Source organism: Columba livia, chromosome 10 (genome assembly GCF_036013475.1).
Source record: "Columba livia isolate bColLiv1 breed racing homer chromosome 10, bColLiv1.pat.W.v2, whole genome shotgun sequence".
In the NCBI taxonomy this organism is placed as follows: domain Eukaryota; kingdom Metazoa; phylum Chordata; class Aves; order Columbiformes; family Columbidae; genus Columba; species Columba livia.
In genome coordinates, this window is record NC_088611.1 from 21,309,162 (window position 1) to 21,331,855 (window position 22,694).

Genomic DNA, 22,694 nt, shown 5'->3' on the forward strand with positions numbered 1-22,694 from the left:
CTTCCGAGCAAAATGCGTCCGGTGTTCCATCTGCTCCTGTGCACGCTGAGAGGCCCCGCACAAACACAGCGCTGGGAAGCAGCCACAAGCAGAGCTCAGCTCGGGTTTATTTAATGGAGCTGGGTTTAGTGTAAATCCCTGAAAAACAAGATGCTTAAACAGAATTAGAATCTTGTTCAGAAGAAAGGCAAAAAAGCTGTGGAGTTGTGTGCTGTCTTCAGTGATTGTAATGCTTTTAGTAGTGGTTCAAAAGGACCTTAACCTGCAACTACAGCTGCGGGCAGAATGTGGACGGTGGCACAGAGCAGCCCGTTCTGCTCGTCCCGCCCCCTGCACTGTGGGTACACTGAGGGTGCCGATTTTGGCTAGGGGTGCTGCAGCTGTACTGCTGCAGCGGAGGAGTTGCATCAGCTGCAGGAAGGAGTTGCCAGCTTGGGGAGCTGGAATTTTCCCCCAATTTTTAGTTTTAGTTTCATTTTTAACTCAACGCACTTAAAATATAGATCAAGAGCTTGTACTAACCCTCGTTCATCTGAGGCTTGACAGCTAAACAGCAGTGCAAAAACACTACTAGTTTTAGTAACTTTGTCTCAGTCTTCATCTAACTTAAAAGAAAATATGAAATATATATATATGTACACACATGTTGTTTGGACCAGGATGGGAAAAAGTCCCGAAGTGATGGAGAGAATACCTGGATGACTGAAAGGCTCCTAGAAAAGAAGGAGCAGCTGTTCAGTAAGAAAAAGCTGAAGACACGAGGCCCCATTGGGTGACCAGAAGTTAAGACGGGCTCAAGCAGGCGGCCGATTCCTCCCTTGAATGAGGGCTTTTGGTTGGGCCCGGGGGCCCTTGGGCCGGAGAGCTCAGCCGCTTCGGTGTTCAATGCAGCTCCTCTTGCGCTGCCCCAAATGTAATTGTTACCCCGCTATGGGATTTTTGCAGTAGCAGTGAAAGAAGCTGTTCCAGCTGGTTATGAAATCAAACACACCTCTCAAAAACCGGCGTGTTTCTAATGAACCGTGGATTCTCCTGGTTTTATTCCAGGGTTACTTGGCTGTATCTGCTGCTTCCCGGCCCAGAGCCCGTGTGGGTGCTGGTGCCAAGACCCCGGGTTTGGTCTCCATGGTGCAGCTCTGGGACTCTGTGGAGCGTCCAGGTCACAGAAACAGCGTTAAGAAACAGATCCAGCAGTCACCAGTGTTCAGGGACGGAGTTCTGTGTGGTTTGGTTTGGTTTTTGAATGACCTGGCTCTGCTGCTCCTTGGTATTTGTTTTGTCCTGAACCCCCATTTCTCTGTCTTGTTCTCAAGTGTCCTTCGGGCCCTGGTGAGAAGAGCGTGCTGGCTGCCGCGCCTCAGCCTGAGCACAGCGGCCAGTGCGGTGAACACCCGGGCCCGGCGGTGCGGGGCCCGGCGGGGGGTGCGGGGTCCGGCGGTGGGGCGGGGGGTGCGGGGCCCGGCGGTGGGGCCGGGGGTGCGGGGCCCGGCGGTGCGGGGCCCGGCGCTGGGCCCCGGCCTGAGCGGCGGCTCGGCCCGGCGGACTACACTTCCCGGCATGCCGCGCTCCGCCTCGCCCGGGGCGGCCGGAAGCCACGGCGAGGCCGGATGTCCGCCCGCAACTACACCCCCCATCATGCACCAGCGGCAACCGCCCGGCCGAGCGGGGCGCGGAGCGGGCGCGGTGTCTGCTGGGAGTTGTAGTCCCTGCCGCCGTTGGGCGCTCGGGCCGTGCGGCGGAGGGCGGTGCCGCCGCCGGGGGATGTGGCGAGCGTGACGCGATTTTGTCCGCGTTGGAGCCGGGCGGCCGGGGCGAGCGTGACGTGGCAGAGAACGAGCGAGCGAGGTTTCCCGGTCACGCAGCAGCAGCTCCGCCGTCCTTGCTGCCTCCCGCGCCTTATAATTCGGCGCCGCCGGGCGAACGCCGCAGCTCGGCCGCCTCCTCGCTCGCGGAGGGATCCGCCGCGCAGCCCGGCGCTCGCCGCACTTCTCCCGCTGCCTGCGCCGCCGCCCAGCGCCCGCCGGAGCCGCCATGGGCCTCACCATCTCCTCGCTCTTCTCACGCCTCTTCGGCAAGAAGCAGATGCGCATCCTCATGGGTAAGGGGCGAGCGCGGCGCGCAGCCGCCGCCCCCCGGAGCGTGGCGGCCGCAGCCCCTTGGCCCAGCCCGGCCGGGCCCGCCCGCTCCCTCACGGACGCGGTGGGGGAGGGGAGGCCGCGGGCTCCGGGCAGGGGAGGTTTGTCCCGTCCCGGGGTGTGGGAGCCGGGACACCCCTGTGTCCTCTTCCTCAGGGCTTGCGAGGCCGTTGGGAAGTGAAGGAGCGGCGGGGAAGGGGTGGGATGGCGGTGTGGCCGCCCTTCCTTCTCCGCCGGCCGCTCGGCTCCTTGTCCCCCGTCCGCGCTGCCGGGCCGCGGCCGCGCTGGGCAGTGAGGGGCAGAGCCGCCGGGGCGGCCCCTTCCCCCGGCACCTGCGTTTCCGCTCGCGTTGGCCGGAGCACAACGCAGAACAAAGATGGACCTGCGGGAGGTGCCGCCGGTGGCGCGGGGCCGAGCGGGGCGGCCGTGCACCGGGGCCGTCCCCACAGAACGGGACAAAGCCGGTGTGTTCAACACCGAGAGCTAAAGAAACTGCCGTATAATGGCCGATTTTCGGTAACTACGGTGCCTGTGTCTCTTGTGAAAGGGCGTTTCAATATAGCATCTGTGCACTTGAATTCTCCCGAACTTCATGCACAAAACCATGAAACCCTTTAGGCTGCCTTTTTTTTTTCCCAGTGCTTACTTAGTTTTACTATCTGTCCATAATTATTCATTTATAATTAGGTTGCAGTTCTCTTGACATGGACTGTGTTAAGGTTTGAAGCCAGTGGCTCTTGAAGACTGTCACTGCAAGATTAGAGAAGGTCAAAGCCAGCACACCCTGCTTCTGTGTTTCCTCCCCCGCTTCAGCTCTTCCACCACCTGCCCACCCCCACAAGATTTGTGCACAAACAGATCTTAACCCCTCCGTTTTTCTCAAATTCTGTTACCAGAGCGTCTGGAACTTGATTCATGGCCATTGACTGAAGTGGTTTGTCCTAAGAAATTACATGAAGTGCTCATTTTGGTGTAGTCAGCAACAGAGCTGGGCCCTGACCATGAAACTGGGCACGATGCTGGTCCTTAACGCTGCCTGGGTGTGCGCAGCAGACACAGTAATGCAGCTTTTTAAATTGTAATGTTCCATGTTCTCCATACACTTTGTGATGACAGGATTCTTTATTGCATGCACGGTAACTTTTATTGTATCTTGTCTGTTTGAAATTAGAGACACTTTATCCATTTCAAAATAACATGAGTAATTTTTGTCTTCGAGACAACTTAGTACATCTGTTGGCTTCAAGGAGGTGATTTGACTGTCTCACAGCCAGACTCTTCATATGACTCGAAATGAATGAAGTAAAATCTTCAGATGAGCTTGATGGTAGGATGAGACAGTGTCTGTGTGAGAGAAGTGGTATAAAGGTAAAAGTGAAGAAATACAAACCTGTAGTAAATTGGGATTCGTTAATTTTATTACTTTAAGCTGGCTTTTGATTGTAACATGAATGTTATGATGTCATGAACCGATTACATACGGTAGAAGCTCCCCCCACACCCCTTCTCTGAATATGGGAAATATTCATTTTGGAAGCAGCAACACACTATTCTATAGGAAATTTTGGAAGTCTCAGTCTGGCAACCAAAATCTCTTGGTGTTGGTGTGGGTTCCGTTTTAGAAGTCAGTTCTCAGTTTTTCTGCATCTGTGGTTTAAATGCAGTTCTGTGCTGTGATAACTAAGGCAGCTTAATAATCAGCCACCGGGAAAAGGTGGTGAATGAGGAGGGCGATGTGGTCACAGGGTGGTGTGCCCAGGGCCAGGTGAGCTGCGAGCTGGAGATTGAGAAGCGCCTGACGGGCTGTGAATAAAACGTTCTGAGGAGTGAGGGGCTGGGAACCCACTGCTTGTGCCAGCCACACAAAGCTACAGGAAGAGGATGTTTGACTCAGTTTAAAGATAAATGGTTGCAAGTGCTTCTCATTTGTACTTTGTTGCCTGAATGCTTTGTGGTACCGCTGCTGTCATACCCCACATCGGGATTCTTGCTCCTCGGCCCTGTCAGTGGGCAGCAATGCAGCGGGATCAGTGTGAAATGTGGAACTGGAAATTTACATTATTTGGGGGTTAAAGACTTAGGTTTTAATCTTGATTATCAAGTCAGCTTCAGCTTTCTGGCATGGAAGTAGCTCATAGATTGACATTAAGTGTTCCAGTGCAAATGTGAACGTGTGGTTACTCTTGGACTACTAAAAGCAATAGTTACACTTCCTAGCAGCTCAAAAGATTAAATCTGATTTGGTGCTGTAGAATTTCTTGTTCTCAGAAGAGCAGTACATGGCGAATTGGTGTAAGAAGAACGAATGGAGGCCATGCTCTTGATGACTATTGCTTGTTGGGACTTCGTAAGATTTGCAGTTTGGCTAAAAGAGGCCGGTTTTGAAGACAGGGTGATGGTGATTTGCAGAAGTTGCCTCCCCTCAGTGGAAAGCCGCTGTCCCAGGTGTGCAGCCAGAAGGAGCAAACCCGTCTCCAGAGCTCACCTGCCTCGGTGCAAAGTCCAGCAGCTCGGGTAGATGTGCGGATAAGAGCGGATTGAGCACACGCGGTCCCTGGGTGTTGTTTGCACAGCTAACGCCGCCGACCCGCCGCGGTGGCCGCGGCTCCTGGCGCGGGGCGGAGAGCCGGGCGGTCAGCGCTTCAACTGGGGAAGAGCTGCGAAGTCTTGAGTAGTTTCTAGTTTCTTAACTCTGAGTCATATCTTCAAAGGGTTCTCGATACCGTATGTGTATTCTTTGAAATGAGACTAGCTTTTTATGTTGGTGTTATCTATATCTTTAGTATAACCCCTAAATACACTACATTTATGTAGATGACACCATGTCTTTTTGGTTGCTAATTTTAACAAATCCTGTCAGGGTTTGTTCTACTGATAACTGTTCGGGGGTTTTGGAGGGTGGGAGAGGAGTTTGTGTGTAGAGCTTTAATTGATGGTTTGCTAAATGATCTTAAAGTTCATTTACTGGAAAACCATCACGTATAATGCGTATATGCGATACATGTTTTCTTGTAAAGATCTAGGCATCCTACCAGTGATAACTGTGAGCTGTGTGAGAATAGCGTTCGACTTCAAGCTTTGTGCTGTGAAGAACATTGGTTTTCAGTATCGGTAGTGTATTTGAGGTTTTCAGAGTTCGCGTAAAGCGTTTTCTAAGGCTTCCTGACACGTTATTGCTCTGGGGAAACGCTCACAGTGACAGGTTTCATGGCTTGCAAGCTCTTGTGAAACTTCTGCTGCATCCTGTATTTTTTGGGTGATGCTTGTGTGTCGTTCTAAAAGAGACCAACACAATAGCAAACTCAAAACTCTGACACTTTAATTTGAGCATTTGGGGAGTTTACCACCTCTCAAGGAGCTTCGGTTTTGATGGCAGCTTTTGTTTTTCCCCTCTGCTTCCATGTCATTAACAATTAGAAAACTTGTTAACACGCAGTGGCAATAGCAAGGAAGCTGCACTGGCCTGTATAGTCCTGTTCACAGCATCAGAATGTAGGACAATTACAGATAGGGGGTTTTAACTCGTTTGCTGTAACAGCAGTTTGTGTCTTGAGGAGGAGTGTTTTTTTAAGGGTTGGGTTTCATTCTGAATAAGCAGGTAATTTTGAATTCCATTTCATTGCAGTGCTGAGGAAACAGTTCTGTTATTAATAGTCAAGTCATCAAACCACTTGAAGCTTAATATATTGTGGTCACCAAGTACGAAATTAACTCGGAGCACTTAAGAATGTTATCAAACAAGGATAACATTTGCTTTCTTGTGCAAGTATTACTTAATTATTTGAGTTTTTTATTTTTGTTTGGGTGAAATTTTGTTTCCTATTTTAAGTTTTGCAAATAGATGTACTGTTTATTTAGGGGATTACGTGTTCTAACATAAATAATTCTGTTCTTAGTTGCCCTTATGTGTTCTGAAATACTCATCAATAAGCAATTGCACAAGCAGGTGTAGGGAACTACGGTGTGTGCCTGTGGTGTTAGTGATGCCTCTCAAACTGTCTCTGAGGCTCCAGTTTGTGGTGGGTTGTTTTGTTTGGGTCTTTTTTGTAAGGATTACATATTTACCGTGTAGCTTACACTGCAAAGCAGCAAGCTTAAGGTTTGTTTGAGAAACACAAGAGGAAATTGCAGTGCAGAAGGTCTGTAAAGTGGAGGCTCCTGAAGAAAGTGTCCTAGTGGATCTCCATGAATAACGTGATATCCCGAAGAAGAGTTACAGCCCTTGGAGTATACCTGGAGGGACAACAGGAGTGTCCTAACGCCTGTGTCTTTGTCAGTGCAAAATAAATGTTTTGGCAAAGGGACAAGGGGCTGGAATGAGGGAGACTGAAGTGATTTCTGTGGATAAAACCAACTCCTGTAGGTTCGGTTGCGTGTGAAACCGGCCATAGCTGAACACTGAGTGAGCGAGACCTTCCCCAGCGTGGGTGCCAAGTAACTAACGTGATCGCTTACAAACTGCGTGCTGCTGGTTCCTGGACGTTTAAAACCATCCTGCCTTAGAAGAGACTGTCAAAGTGAATGAGGAAACTTAGGTAACACAAATGCTAATTGCTTATTCTCTCTTGATGCTGGGTAGAGGAAATGGGGAGAAACAAAGTAGAATATCAACAGTGATTTAAGAGTGTTTGAAAAGTTTTCTGCTCAGAAAAGCACTCTGCATGTAAAATGGAATATTTCTGTATTTTTAAATACGACTGTCATGTTGTGAACTAAATCAAGTTTTCTGTTTATTCTAGTTGGTTTGGATGCTGCTGGTAAGACAACTATTCTTTATAAACTGAAACTAGGAGAAATTGTCACCACAATTCCTACTATTGGTAAGATAACAAATTCCGATGTCTTATTTCTTGTTACTCTGAATTTGTGTTGTGGAGTCAGGCTTGTGAAGAGTGTAGGGGTTTGTGTCTTTGCTGTTGGTGTAGGAATCAAGGCAAACGTGGTGTTTCTGGGTCTGCCCCAACAAAACTGCGTCAGAGCAGAATCCCGTTCTGACCGTGGCCGGTAGCTCGGGGTGCAGGACCCAGTTAAGTACCAGTACTTCCCCAGACACCACGTGGATCAAAGTCTTGCTGAACCAAAGGTGGAATTTATTGGTTAATTTATTATTTCTTTCCCTTCAGTCAATTTTCTTCTCAATCTGGCAATTCAATTCTCATAAGCCATTTCATATAAATTTGGGAGAAATACAGCTTAGGAAATAACTGTCTTTAAGATGATTAGAATTACGTTTTAACACTAGCATTAACTATTTCTAACTGCTTTACTTTTTTTTTTTTCTTTTAGGTTTTAACGTGGAAACAGTAGAATATAAAAACATTTGTTTCACAGTTTGGGATGTTGGTGGTCAAGATAAAATTAGACCTCTTTGGAGGCATTATTTCCAGAACACGCAGGTGGGAGCTCTGAGATGCTAACCATTGAAGGCCTGTTTTCTAGGGTCTTGTTATACCCAGACAGTTGTTTTCTGTCCCTTTGTGTCAGAAAGGCTCCTCGCTTCTGCAAGCTCGAAGGGATGCCCGGGCTTTATTGTAGGTGAAGCTGGTCTGTCACCCTGAAGGGGTCGGGTCTAGTCCTGAGGCTGAAGGATTGGGGATCCCGGGGGCTCTGGAATATGCCAGAGCCCCTGGTTGGTTCTGGAGGAACTCACCCAATCTGCACTATCTGCGCTTTCATCTGTTTGAACTGACATTGGCTTATATGTAAGAAATGTTGTAGGCCTTCTGCCTATTATTTTTTTCTAATCAGCCTCAAAATCTACAGCTTTACTGTGCTGTGTCAGAGTATTCAGTACAATGAGTATCTAAAAATGTCAAGATGTTGTTACTGATTGATTAGAAAACATCAGCTTCATATCAATGGGACTGCTGTCATTTTTGGTGACAAATGCGATTCTTTTAGTTGACAAGTAGTGAGGTGTGTTGCTTATCAGTATCGGGAAACTTTGGGACTGGATTTTTGTTTTCTGTGCTGAGTATAGAATTGTTTCCAAGAACCTTCTATGTAGCGTAATGGATGCGATTGGTGCAGAAAAACAGGGAACTCTGGATTGGCAAAAAGGAGCTGGCAAAGTACAGTTGTGAACAGAGTAATACTGAATTTCAGTTCCTTTTCAGCCCTATTACAAAACATTTTTAAAAGATGCTTCTGTTTTCCTGAATGATAAAATGTAAGGTTTTCAGACCAAAACTACTGGTGTCTTGCCTTTTTTTTTTATTGCAAACTGAGTCATGCACTGATTTATAAACTGACGTATTTTTTTAATTTATAAAGTCTAGCTTTATTTTGTAGTTTAAATGTATTATGTAGTTGTTCAGACAAACATCTTGCATTGCTTAAACAGTAATTTCTGACAGATTTGCATATCTAAGAGAGGGGACAGTCACAATATTCAGAGTTTATTTTTTTTAAATAATACCGTATGTTTCCATTGGTTTTTTAAAACTGCCTATCTTCTCACAGGGCCTCATTTTTGTGGTAGACAGCAATGACAGAGAGAGAATCCAGGAAGCCGCGGAAGAGCTGCAGAAGATGGTAAATGTCAATACCTCGTGAAATGTAATTGTTACACTTGGTCATGGTTTTGGTGGTATTCTGGTAATTCTGCCTCACATAGCGCAGCATTGTGGCTGCAACTCTGTAGCGCTTTAGCTCAGAACCACTGACGTGTCAGAACGTTCCTTCATAAAACATGAAGACAAATGCAGCAGATTAAGAAAGAACGTCTTACTTGTAGGAGATGTTCTGTTGGGTACTCGTTGGATTTCAGTAAGTACTTACTAATGACTTCATGAACAAGAATGAGTGTTTATAACCCTTAAATCAGTGTTCAGCTTTCTGTAGTGCTTGTTGAAGTAACTGAAGTGCTCAAGTGGGCTGATTTAATAACGTGAGGCTTTTCTCTGTAGCTCCAGGAGGATGAGCTGCGAGATGCGGTGCTGCTGCTGTTTGCCAACAAGCAGGACCTGCCCAATGCCATGGCAATCAGTGAAATGACAGATAAACTAGGCCTTCAGTCTCTGCGTAACAGAACTGTAAGTGCTAAACCTCCGGGGTCCTGAACTCTCGTCTGCATTAATTATATATCATAAACATAATCTCATCGTAACGGGAAGTTTTCACCTGCTTCTGTAGAAAGATGCGTGGGCCTGCTATTAAACTCCGTAGTATGTAGTTTAAGGTCCTTGTTCGAGGTAAGTGATTGAGAAGTATAATCCAATGTGCGCAGCTCTTGCAGGTGTTTCATCTGTGACCTTTTCCTGGAAAAATACAGATGTTCCAGGCTGTCACTGAATGCAGCTCTCAGACACGTCTGTCGAGCTGTGTGGTGGGCTTTCCGTGGGGATGCTTCACAGAAACCGCCCGTCATTCTCTGATATTCACTTCATGTCTGTGTGTCGACACGCTAAGATTTTATCTCTGCAAAGTGTTTTAGAAGTATGTTAATTTAGATAGTTCCATGTCCATTTCCTGAAGAGCAGTCTTTCAAAAACAAGAAGCTATTTTTCAGCTTATAAACCAAATGCAAGTTCTATATTTGTTTCTCGATACATTAAACAGTGTCCTGGCATTTGTGGGCCAACACTGAGCGTTTGGGTTGTGTCTGAATCCCACCTACTGATATATACTTTCCAAAACTTGTGAAAATACCACCTGTTCAATATTTACTCTACTTACAGTGCAAAGCAGTGTTTGACGAACACTATTAGAGCGTGTCCAGGCGTCGCCTACTGTGATAACATGGCTTGCACTCGTGTCAGTTTTTAAGTTTAATGTTGTGTGTTCTGCGTTGACAGTGGTACGTCCAGGCTACCTGTGCTACGCAAGGAACTGGTCTGTACGAGGGACTCGACTGGCTGTCAAACGAGCTCTCGAAACGTTAACTCCAACTGGATGACTCTCACCAGGGACATGTTTGATATAAGTGGTCTAGGCTTGTTACAACAAAATTAGTTTGCATCTTGGTTATTACAGTATCTGGAACTGGTATTTGGGCAGGATCTTACAGCGTTTCAACTTATTTTGTTGCCAATTATTGTTTACCGAGCTACATGTTGCAAAGGTAGCAATATGCTTGGGTAAAAATCTCCTTAACTTGGAAAAAGTGTATCTTCTGATTTTATTCCCTCGTTAGCCTAAATGCCTGAATATAGTTATTGTGACATCTTTCCGATCTGTTTTGAATACTCTTTGAGCCCAAATAAATTAATGTTTTAAATTTTTTTCTCCCCGCTACTTTTAGTTTACTGACGCCCTGTTTCATTCCTCGGACAGTCTGCTGATTTAACAAATGTAGCATTCCGTATGTATTTATTTCTCTCCCTTGCCAAAAAGAATTCCTAGTACTGCTTGTTCCAGCCAAGGACATGCTCTAAAACACTATACGAATCTACTGCACTGAGGAACAGTTCATTAAACCTTGGGTTCTACCAGCCCAACTTGCCTTTGTGTGAATTGGATTTGATGGGTAGAATAGTTCTGTGCTGGTTGCGAAGAGCTCATGTTGAGGTTGTTTTTAATATTCAGCAGATTGTCTTCCTTTATATTGTATCTCTTTTTTATGTTGCATGTTGCTTTTTGGTATCAGCCTGACTATTTTTGCCCAGTGTATAATAGTTCTGCTGAAGTTTTACTGTTTGTTGGTGAACATATCTTCATAAAGAAATTTTGGAAAATTCATCAAACTCAATGGATTAGTTTCTTCATAACCCACTTGGAATTATTCCTAATAAAATGATAAAATGTATAGTTCTGTGTATGCTCTTCTTGATTCCTGAAGTAGTTTAACCTGCGGGTTAATCACTTATTCTTTCTCGCTCTACTGAGCTTTCCTGCAGCTTGAAGGTGAACATCAATCTCAGATTTTCTCTTGTTCAGGACTATGTATTCAGGACATGGGAAGTGGGCAACAGAGTTGTCTATGGTACAGTAGAGCAGCTGTGCTCAAGACCTGGAGAGTTCTGTAGGTGTCTTTTGTAGTTGTAACTCTAGAATTCCTTTTTAAGATGTCCAGATATGAAAAACAGTTACAGAAAGTGTAATAAACCAAATCTGAACTGCCTGGAAAGCATGCACGTCTGCCTCTGCTTGTACCTGCACTTAGAAACCAGCCTGGGTTCTGGCAGGAGAATCACCAGTCCTGGTGGGGGCTAGAACAAGATTATAAGAATGGTGATAGTCACCCCAAAAAATCAGTTCTATGCAACTGGTACTGTCTGCTGCCATGTTTCTGCCCCCTCCTACCTCTGTAGTATAGAAGACTTAATTTAAATGTGGTTGTGAGACTGCTACTACTAGGTACTTTAAAGCGTTCTTCTGCTGCATGGGTGCACATACGGCTCAGTCTCCCAACTGAAATATTCTATTAATGTCATTAGGAACCCAAAGCACGATTTCATGGCACAGTCCAGCAGGTTCCACCGCAGGAGCCACGACCAACAGCCCTCAGCAATACGCTAAAGAAAGTGACTCCCTGGTTTCGGTAGGAAACAGAGTTGGGTGAGTGCAGGTGAGCAGCTGTGCAAGTGCAGGGTCCACAGCTCCGGTCAGCCTGGGGGGCTCGCTTTGCCATGACACACACTAGTAACTAGGAAAAAAGACAGACCCTTGAAAAGGGAACTTTATTAGGTGAAAGAGGGAGATCTCGTCAAATTGTTTTCAAATGCTGCTTAATATAGACCAATGATGCAGGGAAAGAAGCTTGTTAAATGATCCAAGCCCTCCAATACATTCAATGACAGTACAGGTAAAACACATTTCCCCACACCCAAATGATCTCTTAGAAAACAGGGAAGCCAAGGCTATTTCTAGAAGGAAAAAATGTGGGTAAAAGCACTAGTAAAAATTTGGGCCTTTGTGTGCAATAGAGCAACAAAACAGAACAATTGCAGTGAAGGTCTGTAAGTCACTTGAGTTTCTTTTTAAAGATGCAGGCACAGAAACCTACTGGATCTCCCTGCAAACAGTCACTGACAGTTAATGAGCATCTTCTCAGAAGGTAATAGGTACAAGCACATTTTTCATCCCACTTACTAAAAAGTAATGGTGAACACAACAGTTTCTGGAGTTAATTGTAAGAATTGTCAGGACAGTAACGACAATGAGGTGGATCAACTCAACCCATTTGTTTTCAGGTTTTGCATTTGGTTCTGAATTGAGCAGGGTTCAGTTTGTACACTGTCATAGAAATCAGATTAAATTAATGTCTTTTATCAAAATAATTCTTAATTCTTTAAAAATACCAATAAAAAGGTATAAGATAATCTAATTTTCAAACCCTGTCTTAAATATATTTTTCTTACTAGGATACAAAAAGGGAAAAGTCATGCAAATATTCTGAGCAGTGTGATAATACTCAGTAGAACCATTAAACACATGAACTTTTCAGTAATTGTTCTGACTTCCCTTTTGGTAGCATACAAGCCAGAGTGTAACCACAGTTCAATTCCATTTGAAAACCTCGAAAAGCACCACGCAAGAGCTCATTTATTTCCACTTCAAGTCACACACTAGTGCTATATGATCAGAAGGATGTGAAACGCTTGGCAAAGCCTGATGTGTTGTGACTTCTTCATGACTGGGCAGCGGAATGACCTGTTCAACCTCCAGAGCGGTTCTGTCGATGAAAATGTAGTCCAGGCACCCGTGGAACCCGCCCACGTAGTTGGTGTAGGCGGGCTCCCCGCAGGCGCTGCGCAGCTGGAAGGGGTGGCGCAGCGCCATGCTGCACCGCTCGTCCTCGCCACCGGAGACCCAGTCCTCGTGGTCCTCGGCGACGCGGCCGCTGCTGATGAAGCTGTACGTTCCCGACGATGGCGTGCTGTTGAAATCTCCGCAGAATATGATGGGAATGCTGGGATACAAGTCGCACGCTATGTGCCTGATGTGAGACAAGGCTACAGCGATTTGGATGAGACGGATGTTCCCACCTATGAACATAAAAACCTGTTAAATGCTTCACAGTAACACTGGAGGAATTTTCCACGTTGCTCTTTAGGCACCTTCCCTGCGCAGCTCTGAAACAGTAATCTCACTGCAAGGTTTCTGTGCGCTAGACTTTAGAATAGTTTTCATAAATAAAGAAGTCTTTGAAGTTTGTGACTATGAAAGTTTTAGAGTGGCAATGATTTAATTTAAACACACATGCGAGAACTCTGAACCGTGAACATCACAGCAGCTTTCCATTGGGGGGGAACCATCCTAACAGTGTTCCTACAAGGCACAGAACCAAACCAAGACTAATTTAAGAGAGGAGAATCTCTTCTAAAAGCTCCTGTAGCCCGATGTGGTTGCCGTTCTGGCAATACCCCCGTGCAGGTCCTTCAGGTACAGCAGACAGGGAAGCCATGAGCGCACACAAAGCCAGCTCTGGTTTACGGTCTGCTCTGTGTGCAAATTGTGTGTAACATGACTTGTTTTCAGCTGTATTTTACTGACTAGAACAATCGGACTCTAAGGAAAATGAAGAAATAAACAATCGGACACAGCAGCCTGGCTTGATGCATCTAGACGAGAAGCAAGGCAGGAAACCCTGCACTCCAGAAGAAAAGGTTACAGCTGCAAAAGAATGGGGGGAAATCTCTTCTCCCCAGGAAGGACAAAAACCTTTACAAACCCAGTTATCCTACATACAGGAACATGACAAAATTACCTTTTGGGTGCCAGTAGAGATGGGTATTGGCTACACAGATCTTCCTGGAAGGATCGGTTGTAGACTGAAGAACTGAAACCTTCAAGAGAAAAAGCAATCTTTGGTAAGCCTTAAATTAAGAGGTTACATATATTTTTAAAATGCTTATGCCTTTATGGCAATCCAGCTCCAAGAACTGACACTTATAACTGATAAACAGTACAGCTCCTAAGTCAAGTCTATTTAGCTGGTCTGAGTATCAGCCAATAAATATATATCCAACATTATCAATACATCCAGGTATTTGACAAACATTCTTTTTGTTAATAAGCATCGGGTTTGGCCATATTCTTTCCTTCAATCCATTCCATATTTTTTCATGAGATGTTCCTAATGCTGTACCATTCTTAACTACTTTTATTTTCTATTCTCCCACCTCTGCAACAGAATTGGAGCTGTATCTCTGGTTTCAGCAAGCAAAGCAGCATTGCCTAGTTGTTAAACTGAACGCCAATTCAGAGGTGATTTCAGTTATCAAGGGCTGCTCGTTAGTCCCACTCAGTCCATGAGCAGGAAACTCACCAGTGAGCGTGTCTGGAATTCCTGACACAGATGTTGATCTTGCACATCTGCAGTTACACAGACCCACCAGCATCAATGCGCTCACAAACTCATCCAACTCTATTTCTCTCCCTACTGTCACTTTGTGTAGTGGCATCATTAAGGCAAGCGAAAATAACTTAATCTCATTTACAACTGATTTACAAGATTTAGGTTTTATCAAATACATATTCTGACACATGAGAGTAAGGAAGGAGTGAAAAGCTTGGCAGCCAACACCACCAACCACGAATCAAACCGTGGCCCAGAACCTCAACAGAGGTTCATCTTAAAGAGAATAATTTTGCCTTTTTTACCAAATTTTGCTAATTCCATAGACCCAGTTCAGAAAAGTCTCGATATCTTGTTCTTGCTCCTAAGCTGCTGTTCTGCTCTATTCTATTCATTACCCTGGCCAAGGGAGAAGGTATCACTGTTAGGCATGTTTGACGCTCAGCAAACCCAGCGTGGCTGCACCTGCCAGCGGGAAGCGCGAGGGGAAGGAAAGACGCAGAACACACGCAGGAGCCGGTACCTGCAGCACAGATGATCTCTGCAGCACCTTCTCCTGCACCAGGGGGTACTTGGCCAGCCTATCGCACAGCTCCTTGTGCAGCGGGTCCGAGAGCAGCGCGTCGCTGAACGCTATGTCATGCTGGCTAAGGAGGCTGAACTTGGCCCTGCGGTAGAAAGTGGCCAGGCCTTCGTGCTGCTTCTCCTTGATCTTGAACAGCCCTTCGAGTCCAAAAGCATCCAGGGCCGGAGCCAAGCTGTCCACGAACACAGACTTATCCACCTCTTGCAGGCAGATGAGGTCGGCGTTGTAACCCGCCAGCTCCTTCTTGAGGAGGTTCTGCCGGTAGTCGAGCTCCAGGGCGTACGGGGCGCAGTAGGGGTAGAGCACAGTGCGGGAGAACTCGGTCTGGGCGTAGGTGTCGGCCAGGATGTTGTAAGAGACGGCGCGCACGGCGCGCTCCCCGCACAGCTTGCCGGTGTAGAGGTGCCGGGGGTCGAAGGTGCAGGCGCCGGGCCCGGCCTCCACGGGCCCGCTGCTCTCCACCTCGCAGGGCGGCCCGTAGCGCTGCGCCCCGTCCCCGGGCGTGCAGCGCAGCTTCAGCCGCAGCCCCACCAGCGCGTTGGACGGCGTGAAAACGCGCTGGGCGGCCGCCGCCTCCACCCAGCCCGGCCCGGCCTCGCTCCCCGCCGCCTCCCCGCCGGGCCCGGGCCGCCGCTCGCGGTACCAGCGGAACAGGCAGTGCTCCGGGGCGGCGAACTCGGCGCTCACCTTGGGGCACACGGGGAAGCCGGCGAGCAGCGAGCGCGGCAGCTGCAGCCCGGTGAGCGCGGGCGGGTTGCGCTCCACGCGGTACCGCGCGTCCCCGATGTGCAGCACCGAGCCGTCCTGCCAGGCCGCCGCGTTCGGCACCTCCGCGCCCACCGCCGCCCCGTCCCGGGAGAACAGCCGCACGGCCGGCAGCGCCGCGGCCTCCCCCGCCGGGCCGCCCTCCGCCCGCGCCTTCTTGCTCTTCTTGGCCGCCTTGCTAGGGCCCTTGGCGGCGTTGGTGGCGATGCGGGCCAGCGCCCGGCCCAGCGGCTCCGCCTGGTCCCGCTGCATGTGCTTGGCGCTGCCGTCGGGGAGCACGAAGCGCAGGCTCAGCTTGGGCTCAGAGGGCACGCAGCGCACCACGGCCCGCTCCATGGCGCCGGCGGGCGGGGAGGCGGCGGCCGAGCCGCGGAGCCTCCGGAGGGCGGAGCGGAGCCGCTGCCACATGGGGCCGGCGCCCGGGTCCCGCTTCCGAGACGCACGACCGGAAGTGACGGAGCGCGCCGGCTTCTCGCGGGGGTGGGCGGAGCTACGCCCCCAAGCGGCGCTGCTCGCGCGGCGCAGTCAACGGTCGCCGCTCGCGCTCGGCGCGTTATCGCCTCAGCGCGGCTGAGGTGCCGCCGCCGCCGCTTTTCTCTCGCTCTCTCTCCTGGGTTTTTGACCCATTTCTCAGCGATTAACCCGCCCGCACGGGGCGAGACTGGCTGGAGAACCTGCGGGGTTTGTTCCCTCAGCAGCGAACCCGTCTCCTCAGGAAAGCTCGAACGTCCCCTGGCACACGGCTGTCGGAAAGGGGGTTGGTTGCCCACATAACGCGCAGATGGGTGCAAGCTGTTTAGGGATTAATATCTCGATACTAAGGGTTTAGGGTTTGTTTTTGTTTTTCCGTTTCTGAGAAAACGTTCCGCATTGGAACTTCAAACCGAATGGTCCTGGGCTGCTAAAATGTCTTAGGGAGGTGCCCAGGACTTTCTAAACCGTGTCTAAAACTCCCCACAGCTGCTCTTGCAGTCTCTGCTCGGAGCTCTGCCCACACAGATATAAAATTAGGATTTCAAAGTGTCTTTGTCAAATGTGGGCAAGTGGGTACTAAATCTCTGGAATTGCTTAGAATTTCCATTTATAGTTTTACAAAGCGTAGAAGCTTAGCAACAGCCAACTGACGCATGAAGCTGTCGTAGTTTCTCCAGCATTGTTGCTGTCCTCTGGAACAAGAAGGTTTTCATCCGCTCCGTGCAGGCACAACGCTGGAGCAAACAGGCCCAGTGACCTGCTGAGGTTGTATTGAGCCCTCGGGCAGACTAGGAAGATAAAGGTAAGATTTTTCCAAGTATTTTTATCTCAAGAGTATATTAATGATCTGGATAGTACAAACACTTTCTGTGTAGGCTGAGCATTCTGTTTTGGCGGGTGCACCTTGTTAACAGTCGGGGGCTCGGCCGGCACAACTCCCTTGCGAGGGCAGTGCGGTGTTTTATCTTCAGTGGAGATGTTTGTCCTGCAGGCTGGAGAGGTGATTAAAGCTTTGCCCGTGAAATTAGTGGCTTGATGGACAAGCAGCACCTGGGAGCCGGGAAGGGCCGTGGGGGTGCCCGCGGGTGCGAAGGGCGCTCGGGTTGGCGGTTCGAGCCCCGCGGGTGCTGCGGTGGCCTGGACGCCTTGGCGTGTCCGTGGCGGTTGAGACGGCGCCAGGGCAGGGGGACACCGAGGAGCCCCGCATCGCCCCGTCCGCCCACTCGGCTCCGTGGCAACCGCGTTGTTGTGCGGAGCCGCCTCGGCGCCGCCGTCCTGCGCGGAGCCCCCGGGACCGCGGCGCCGGGAGAGGTGAGGGCGGCGCGGGTCTCGGGGGGGCTGGGGCGGCCGCAGGGGCGGGCCTGCGGTTCCCCCCACGCCGGCAGGCTGTCATACCGTCACGGCTCTCCTGAGATAATTTTTCTTGTGATGCCTCCACCACCACCCGTTTCAATTCATTTCTAGGATATGCCGCTAATTTAGGAAGTAGCTTTGTCTTTCTGTTCCTCTCTGAGAACCTGTTGAATGGCAGTTGCGAGTTTGTGCGTCGCGTTTCCAGGGCAACCCTACCGTGAGCCCTTTGGGATAGCCCTACATAGCCACAGGCAAGGCTTAATCTGCTGTAGAAAGATGGTGTTTTAGTGAACCTAAGTCCACTCATATCACAGGGTTTTTTCTTTATTTTCCTTCCTTTTTGTTTGTTTGGTTTAGTTTTTGGGGTTTTGTTTTCTGTCTTTCTACAGGGTAATTATCAAACTTTGGTTGCCAAGTATCTTTAACTATGGTTACCCAATTAGCTGCTCCACATCTCCATCCCGCCCCCGAAACAGGATTTCTGCGTCAAACCCACACCTGTCACCACTTTCCTATTGCACAGCCCAACTACCCACAAGCGTGGTGGCAACCAAACCTCCCATCTGTTTTGCTTGAATCCCATATCCGCCCCACCAAATTACAAACCTTTTCACTGGGAATCTGCATCTGCAAGCCAAGGTTAGGCACATCCACTTAGCCACATTAAAAGCTTGCTTGCCTTCTTCATTTTAGTAATCTCAGTCTTTGTTCAGCTTAGCCTTGCTAAACCTATGCAGTCCTTGGCATACGGTAAGGGACTATTATCTAGAGAACCCAGAGTTTCTGCAGCATAGAAAAGTGCTTGATATTTACAGAGACACGTGTTCCGGTAGCTCAGATATACACAGGCAGTTGAAGTGAAATTGTGCCCTGCGCTGCCTTAGGTGAATATATAAAGTACTGTCACTAGGGAATATATGTTGAGGGAATATGTGTTTAAATACAAGACAGAGTTGTCAAGCAGCCTGCTAGGTTTGCCACAAGGCTTTTAGCATCACAAAATTATTTCTGAATACTCTGCAGTTTTACAGTGCTTTTTACAAGGCAATCATGGTGTTTGGTAATTTTCCATGTATGGAATAGAACAGGAAGTGTGCCTGGAACAGGACCTGTCTGCTGGGGGGGTTAATAGGCCCTTTATCTGGTGTCTTCTGTGCTGTGTACAGCTGGTAGATTTGCACTTAAAGAGATTTGTGATAGAACTTTACTTTTATGCAGTGTGCTCATCTTGAGTTAATAGAACTGTACCATCATGTTTTATTATTGTAGACTTTGTTTGTACGTGCTTTCTGCTGTACTTTGACAGTTTAGCATATACAGTGTTTTTCTGTTTTCTGAAAGCTAAACTTTCATACTCAGATTGTGGAAATTCCTGAGGCCACCTCATTTTACAACTTAAGCAAATTCAACTTAATGCATGCATCTGCTAAACCGCTTTCTGGATAGGATGAATTGCATTCTGGAGTCTTGTTTTTGTCATGGTTTTAGATGGCGCACTCAAGTGGAGCACCTTCCAGTGAAAAGACTTTGAGAACTTTGTTTCTTCCCGTTGTTTTACCTTCGTCAGTCACATCTGATCTGACACCATCACAGAAGAAACTATTGTCACACCGAAGATGCAATAAAGAGCAAAAGATACTTAAGCAGTTACTGTGAGTTTAATGTAATTCAATAGATGTTGAAATTCAAATGAAAAAAACATTGCACATTTGACATCTGAGAAATAATAATGGTGTTTGTTAAAATTAGAGGGTTTTGATGTCACTATTGAAGTGCTGAACGCCTTCCATCTAAAATCATTAATACTATAAGAACATTAGATGGAATCTCTAATATTTTTTCTCTAACAGCACTCAAAATTTGCTTAAGGTATGTTAGTTGTTGAGCAATACCTGCAGCAGAGCGCCGTTTTCAGACAGCAGGTGCGCAGTATGCAGAAGATGTCAGCTATGCTGTAGGGATGAGGTACTGTGTGCTGAGATGGCTGCTGACCAGCCATCTGACAAACAGCGCACGTTCTGCTGGAATGCTGGTTCAGTTACATTTTTGTACAGAGTGAACTGTCTTTAAACAAGGTCTCATGTAGTAATGATTGGAGTGTATACTTGAAACCGGCCACCTAACTTCCACTTGGGAGTTTTCAGCTGAGTTACATTGAGATAAGGCTGAAATACTCTGTGCAAGGATGGACTGAAATGTTTTAATGCGTAAGGTCAGCAGGACATGCCAACATTAACTATTTAAAATTTTCCCATAGTTGTGTAGCAATTTATAACCATGAGCTGTGAAAAAAGAGCTGGTCTTTTCTTAAACAGCTTTAGGACTTTTGTTCTGAACTTTCAGTAGTATAGCCAGACAAGATCTGCTGTAGTTGTTTGAGGAGAAGTAAGATGAATCCTAACAGCATCAGTAGGCAATGGGGTGAGGTGGATCAAGGCATGGATTTATTGTGATTGTGGTCAGGATAAGTGTGGCTCTTTGTATAAGTGAAGACAGAGTACACAAGGGCAGCCTTGCCTGTTAGTGATCAGAGAGCTGGTAAACATGCAAAAACAGGTTGCATCAATTGACGTGGTAGCATTATTTTTAATATGTTATTAGTCGATTTTCTGCACTTCTGATTCCATGCTTTCCTTCAGAATTGATCGGGCTTTGAAAACCTATCACATATCCATGGAAAAAAGAGATCACAGAGATCCTGTACCCCCCATCCCAGAGCTGCCTTCCACTGTGAGAAAATGTTTTGTTCATACTTCAGCTGTTGCCTATTTCGTTCTTTGTTATTGGGGCATATACGCTTCTTACTGCATAGTATTTACTTAAAGCTACTTACTCAATTCTTAATAACTCATAAATGTATTTATATGCTCAAGTAATCCAACTGAAATCAATACCTGTATATCTACGGAATAAGGTTTTTATTTAGAAAGAATATTTGTTAAATTTTATATTCCTATGGGGTTTTTTGTTTGCATGTTAATACATTGGAATTTTCTGTTCCTTTTTATACAGATGAACAGTGAGCAAAAACAACAAAGAGTGAGTCAAGTTCTTCTGACTTTTTAGAGTGGAAGAGTGAATGGCGCTTATTCAAAGGGGTTGAGTCTGTTATGTGGAATTAATGGCGGTTAAACAGTCTTGTTGTGGGGAGAGTGGAACAGGAAGCAAAACAAGAATCTTGTGGTCCAGTAGAAGGAAAGTATTTTTCTTTTACAGAAAGTATGTCCATCAGTAATTTAAGCTTTCATCTGAACCTTAAAGACCATTACATAGAAAATAATCTAACAGGCTTCAGACTTTTTTCATTTGAGGTCACAGATTGTACTTTAGCCTGTACAAAATGTAGTCTTTGACATTATTTGCCTGATTTGAAGAACATGTACACATCCTGGAATTCGTGTGTAGTTTTAAAATAACATACTATTTCTAAGAACCACTTTATTAGCATTAAAATATTTATACTAAATAGCTTAAGGGAACATCCATGTTTCCAAGCCAATGTTAGATCAACTCATTCTGAACACCAATGAGATTCAGATCCCTTTTGTTATAAAATAACAAACATATCACTCAGAATCATAAATACCTGTTTCTTTGGGGGAAAACAAACCAAACCACCACCAAAAAACAAAACACAAAGCACTGTTTGTGCGTAGGTTTTGCCAGGTAAATGTGTGTCCCAGGAGTAATAACAGGAACTTCTGACCTGTTTTATTGTGGACCATGAACTTCAGCAGACAAGCAAGGAAAATGCCACACTAAAAAGTACAATATTTTGTATTTAAGCAGTGATATAGGGAGACAATTTTTACTAACCGTGGTGAATAAAGAGACTTAATTGTCAAGCCTAATGCAAAAATATTTACGTAACAAATTATTAGACTTCTGACAATATTGTCTTTCCAGGAAAGGTATCTCTTTATGAAGAAGTGTGTGCAAAGTAATCAGATGGCTCCCATTCAGCAGCAGTGGCTGATGTCCATGCTCAGACTGGTGCCACAGGCACTTATGGAAGGCAAAGATCAGCAGCTGTTGACTGAAAAGCTTTTGGGGGAGGTAATAAGTGATTATGAAAAGAGCATGAAAAGATACATGGGTAAGTACCAGAAACTACACTACATTAATATTAGTGTATTAATATATTTAAATACATTATTAACAGTTCCGTGTTCTTCCAGTGAAAATAATGACCTTATTTCATTAAGTCTTTAACATGTTTAGTTAATTTGATGTAAGACTATATTGGGAGAATGTATTTTGAAGACTTGGATGATACAGTTACCTTTGCATCCTACTATGCACTCGGTTCAACATGGAGAAAGACTGAAGAAGTACAGTGCCTATTGAATATGGCTTAATTGTCTTCTAATGTTCATATATTGATATATTTTTTCCTAGTGCGAAGTGTTCTTGTTAAACCAGACATAGAAGGACTTGAGGATGAAGAGGAGGCACCTTTGCCTGCATTGCCAGTGTGAGTGGATTAAGTCAGCAAATAACCCACTGGCAAAACGCACTCAGTTGCATGAGTGAAATTCTTGTTGAGCTTCATGAAGAGAGTTATGGCACAATACTAATTCTAGAGACCCTTAATGAGACTTTTTTTCTGTCAGTAGAGGATCTGATATTTGAGTGTCTTACATCAGATTGCTTTACGAAGTTTTAACACTCATAGTACTTTATTAGTGTTGTTACAGTTACATAAGTAACGCTAAGGACTGCAAACGAGACTTCTGGCTCTGAGTGCCCAGACACTAAAGCTGTGTTGCAGCCACCCCTGGAATGACGCGTGTGCCTGCGGGGCAGTTTGCTGGCAGACAGCAGCACTGTGCAGTACGTTAATACGCTGCAACTGCAGCTGATGCTGAGCTTTCCTATGACCTGGCTGTTATGAGCTGAAACCTTGAGACCCAGGGGAAGGTTATTATGCTCTGCCAAAATAGAAGAGGAATTCGAGTAGACAAAACATAGTTATCTGAACTGCACAATTTGCTGAAGCATCAGAATGTGTGCCTTCTAAATACTGATGATAAATACTTGCTGTTAGCAGTTGGTGAAGCTAGAAGTTTATGTTGAAAGAGTTTCAGGAAAAGCAAGTGATCTGAAAATACTCTGGAGTATAAAACATGGTTGATCAGAG

At 46.5% G+C, this 22,694-nt stretch overlaps 3 protein-coding genes across 13 annotated transcripts in view; 2 read left to right on the forward strand and 1 right to left on the reverse strand.

Annotated features, from left to right (window-relative positions):
• The first annotated feature begins 1,679 nt into the window (after positions 1–1,679).
• On the forward strand, positions 1,680–10,881 carry ARF4 (ADP ribosylation factor 4). Its single transcript, XM_065075789.1, has 6 exons — positions 1,680–2,098; positions 6,875–6,955; positions 7,422–7,531; positions 8,598–8,669; positions 9,044–9,169; positions 9,932–10,881. The coding sequence occupies exons 1-6, from the start codon at positions 2,032–2,034 to the stop codon at positions 10,016–10,018; spliced, it is 543 nt and encodes a 180-aa protein (XP_064931861.1). The 5' UTR covers positions 1,680–2,031; the 3' UTR covers positions 10,019–10,881.
• An 841-nt stretch (positions 10,882–11,722) lies between these two features.
• Positions 11,723–16,176, reverse strand: PDE12 (phosphodiesterase 12). Its single transcript, XM_005515951.3, has 3 exons — positions 14,900–16,176; positions 13,786–13,864; positions 11,723–13,063 (listed from the first exon to the last, which is right to left on the reverse strand). The coding sequence occupies exons 1-3, from the start codon at positions 16,133–16,135 to the stop codon at positions 12,621–12,623; spliced, it is 1,758 nt and encodes a 585-aa protein (XP_005516008.2). The 5' UTR covers positions 16,136–16,176; the 3' UTR covers positions 11,723–12,620.
• Positions 16,177–16,228: 52 nt separating this feature from the next.
• DNAH12 (dynein axonemal heavy chain 12) overlaps positions 16,229–22,694 on the forward strand; it is a 60,832-nt gene continuing 54,366 nt past the window's right edge. For 3 of the 11 annotated variants that reach the window (XM_065075720.1, XM_065075722.1, XM_065075721.1), the window contains exons 1-6: positions 17,085–17,512; positions 19,043–19,206; positions 20,194–20,284; positions 20,567–20,593; positions 21,461–21,650; positions 21,953–22,028. In XM_065075720.1, the coding sequence (XP_064931792.1) occupies positions 17,237–17,512; positions 19,043–19,206; positions 20,194–20,284; positions 20,567–20,593; positions 21,461–21,650; positions 21,953–22,028 (824 nt within the window). In that variant the 5' untranslated portion in view covers positions 17,085–17,236. Of the gene's footprint in view, positions 17,004–17,055; positions 17,513–19,042; positions 19,207–20,193; positions 20,285–20,566; positions 20,594–21,460; positions 21,651–21,952; positions 22,029–22,694 lie in introns of those variants that run through there. The other 8 variants (XR_010475185.1, XM_065075726.1, XM_065075723.1 and 5 more) reach the window with 7 other exon arrangements.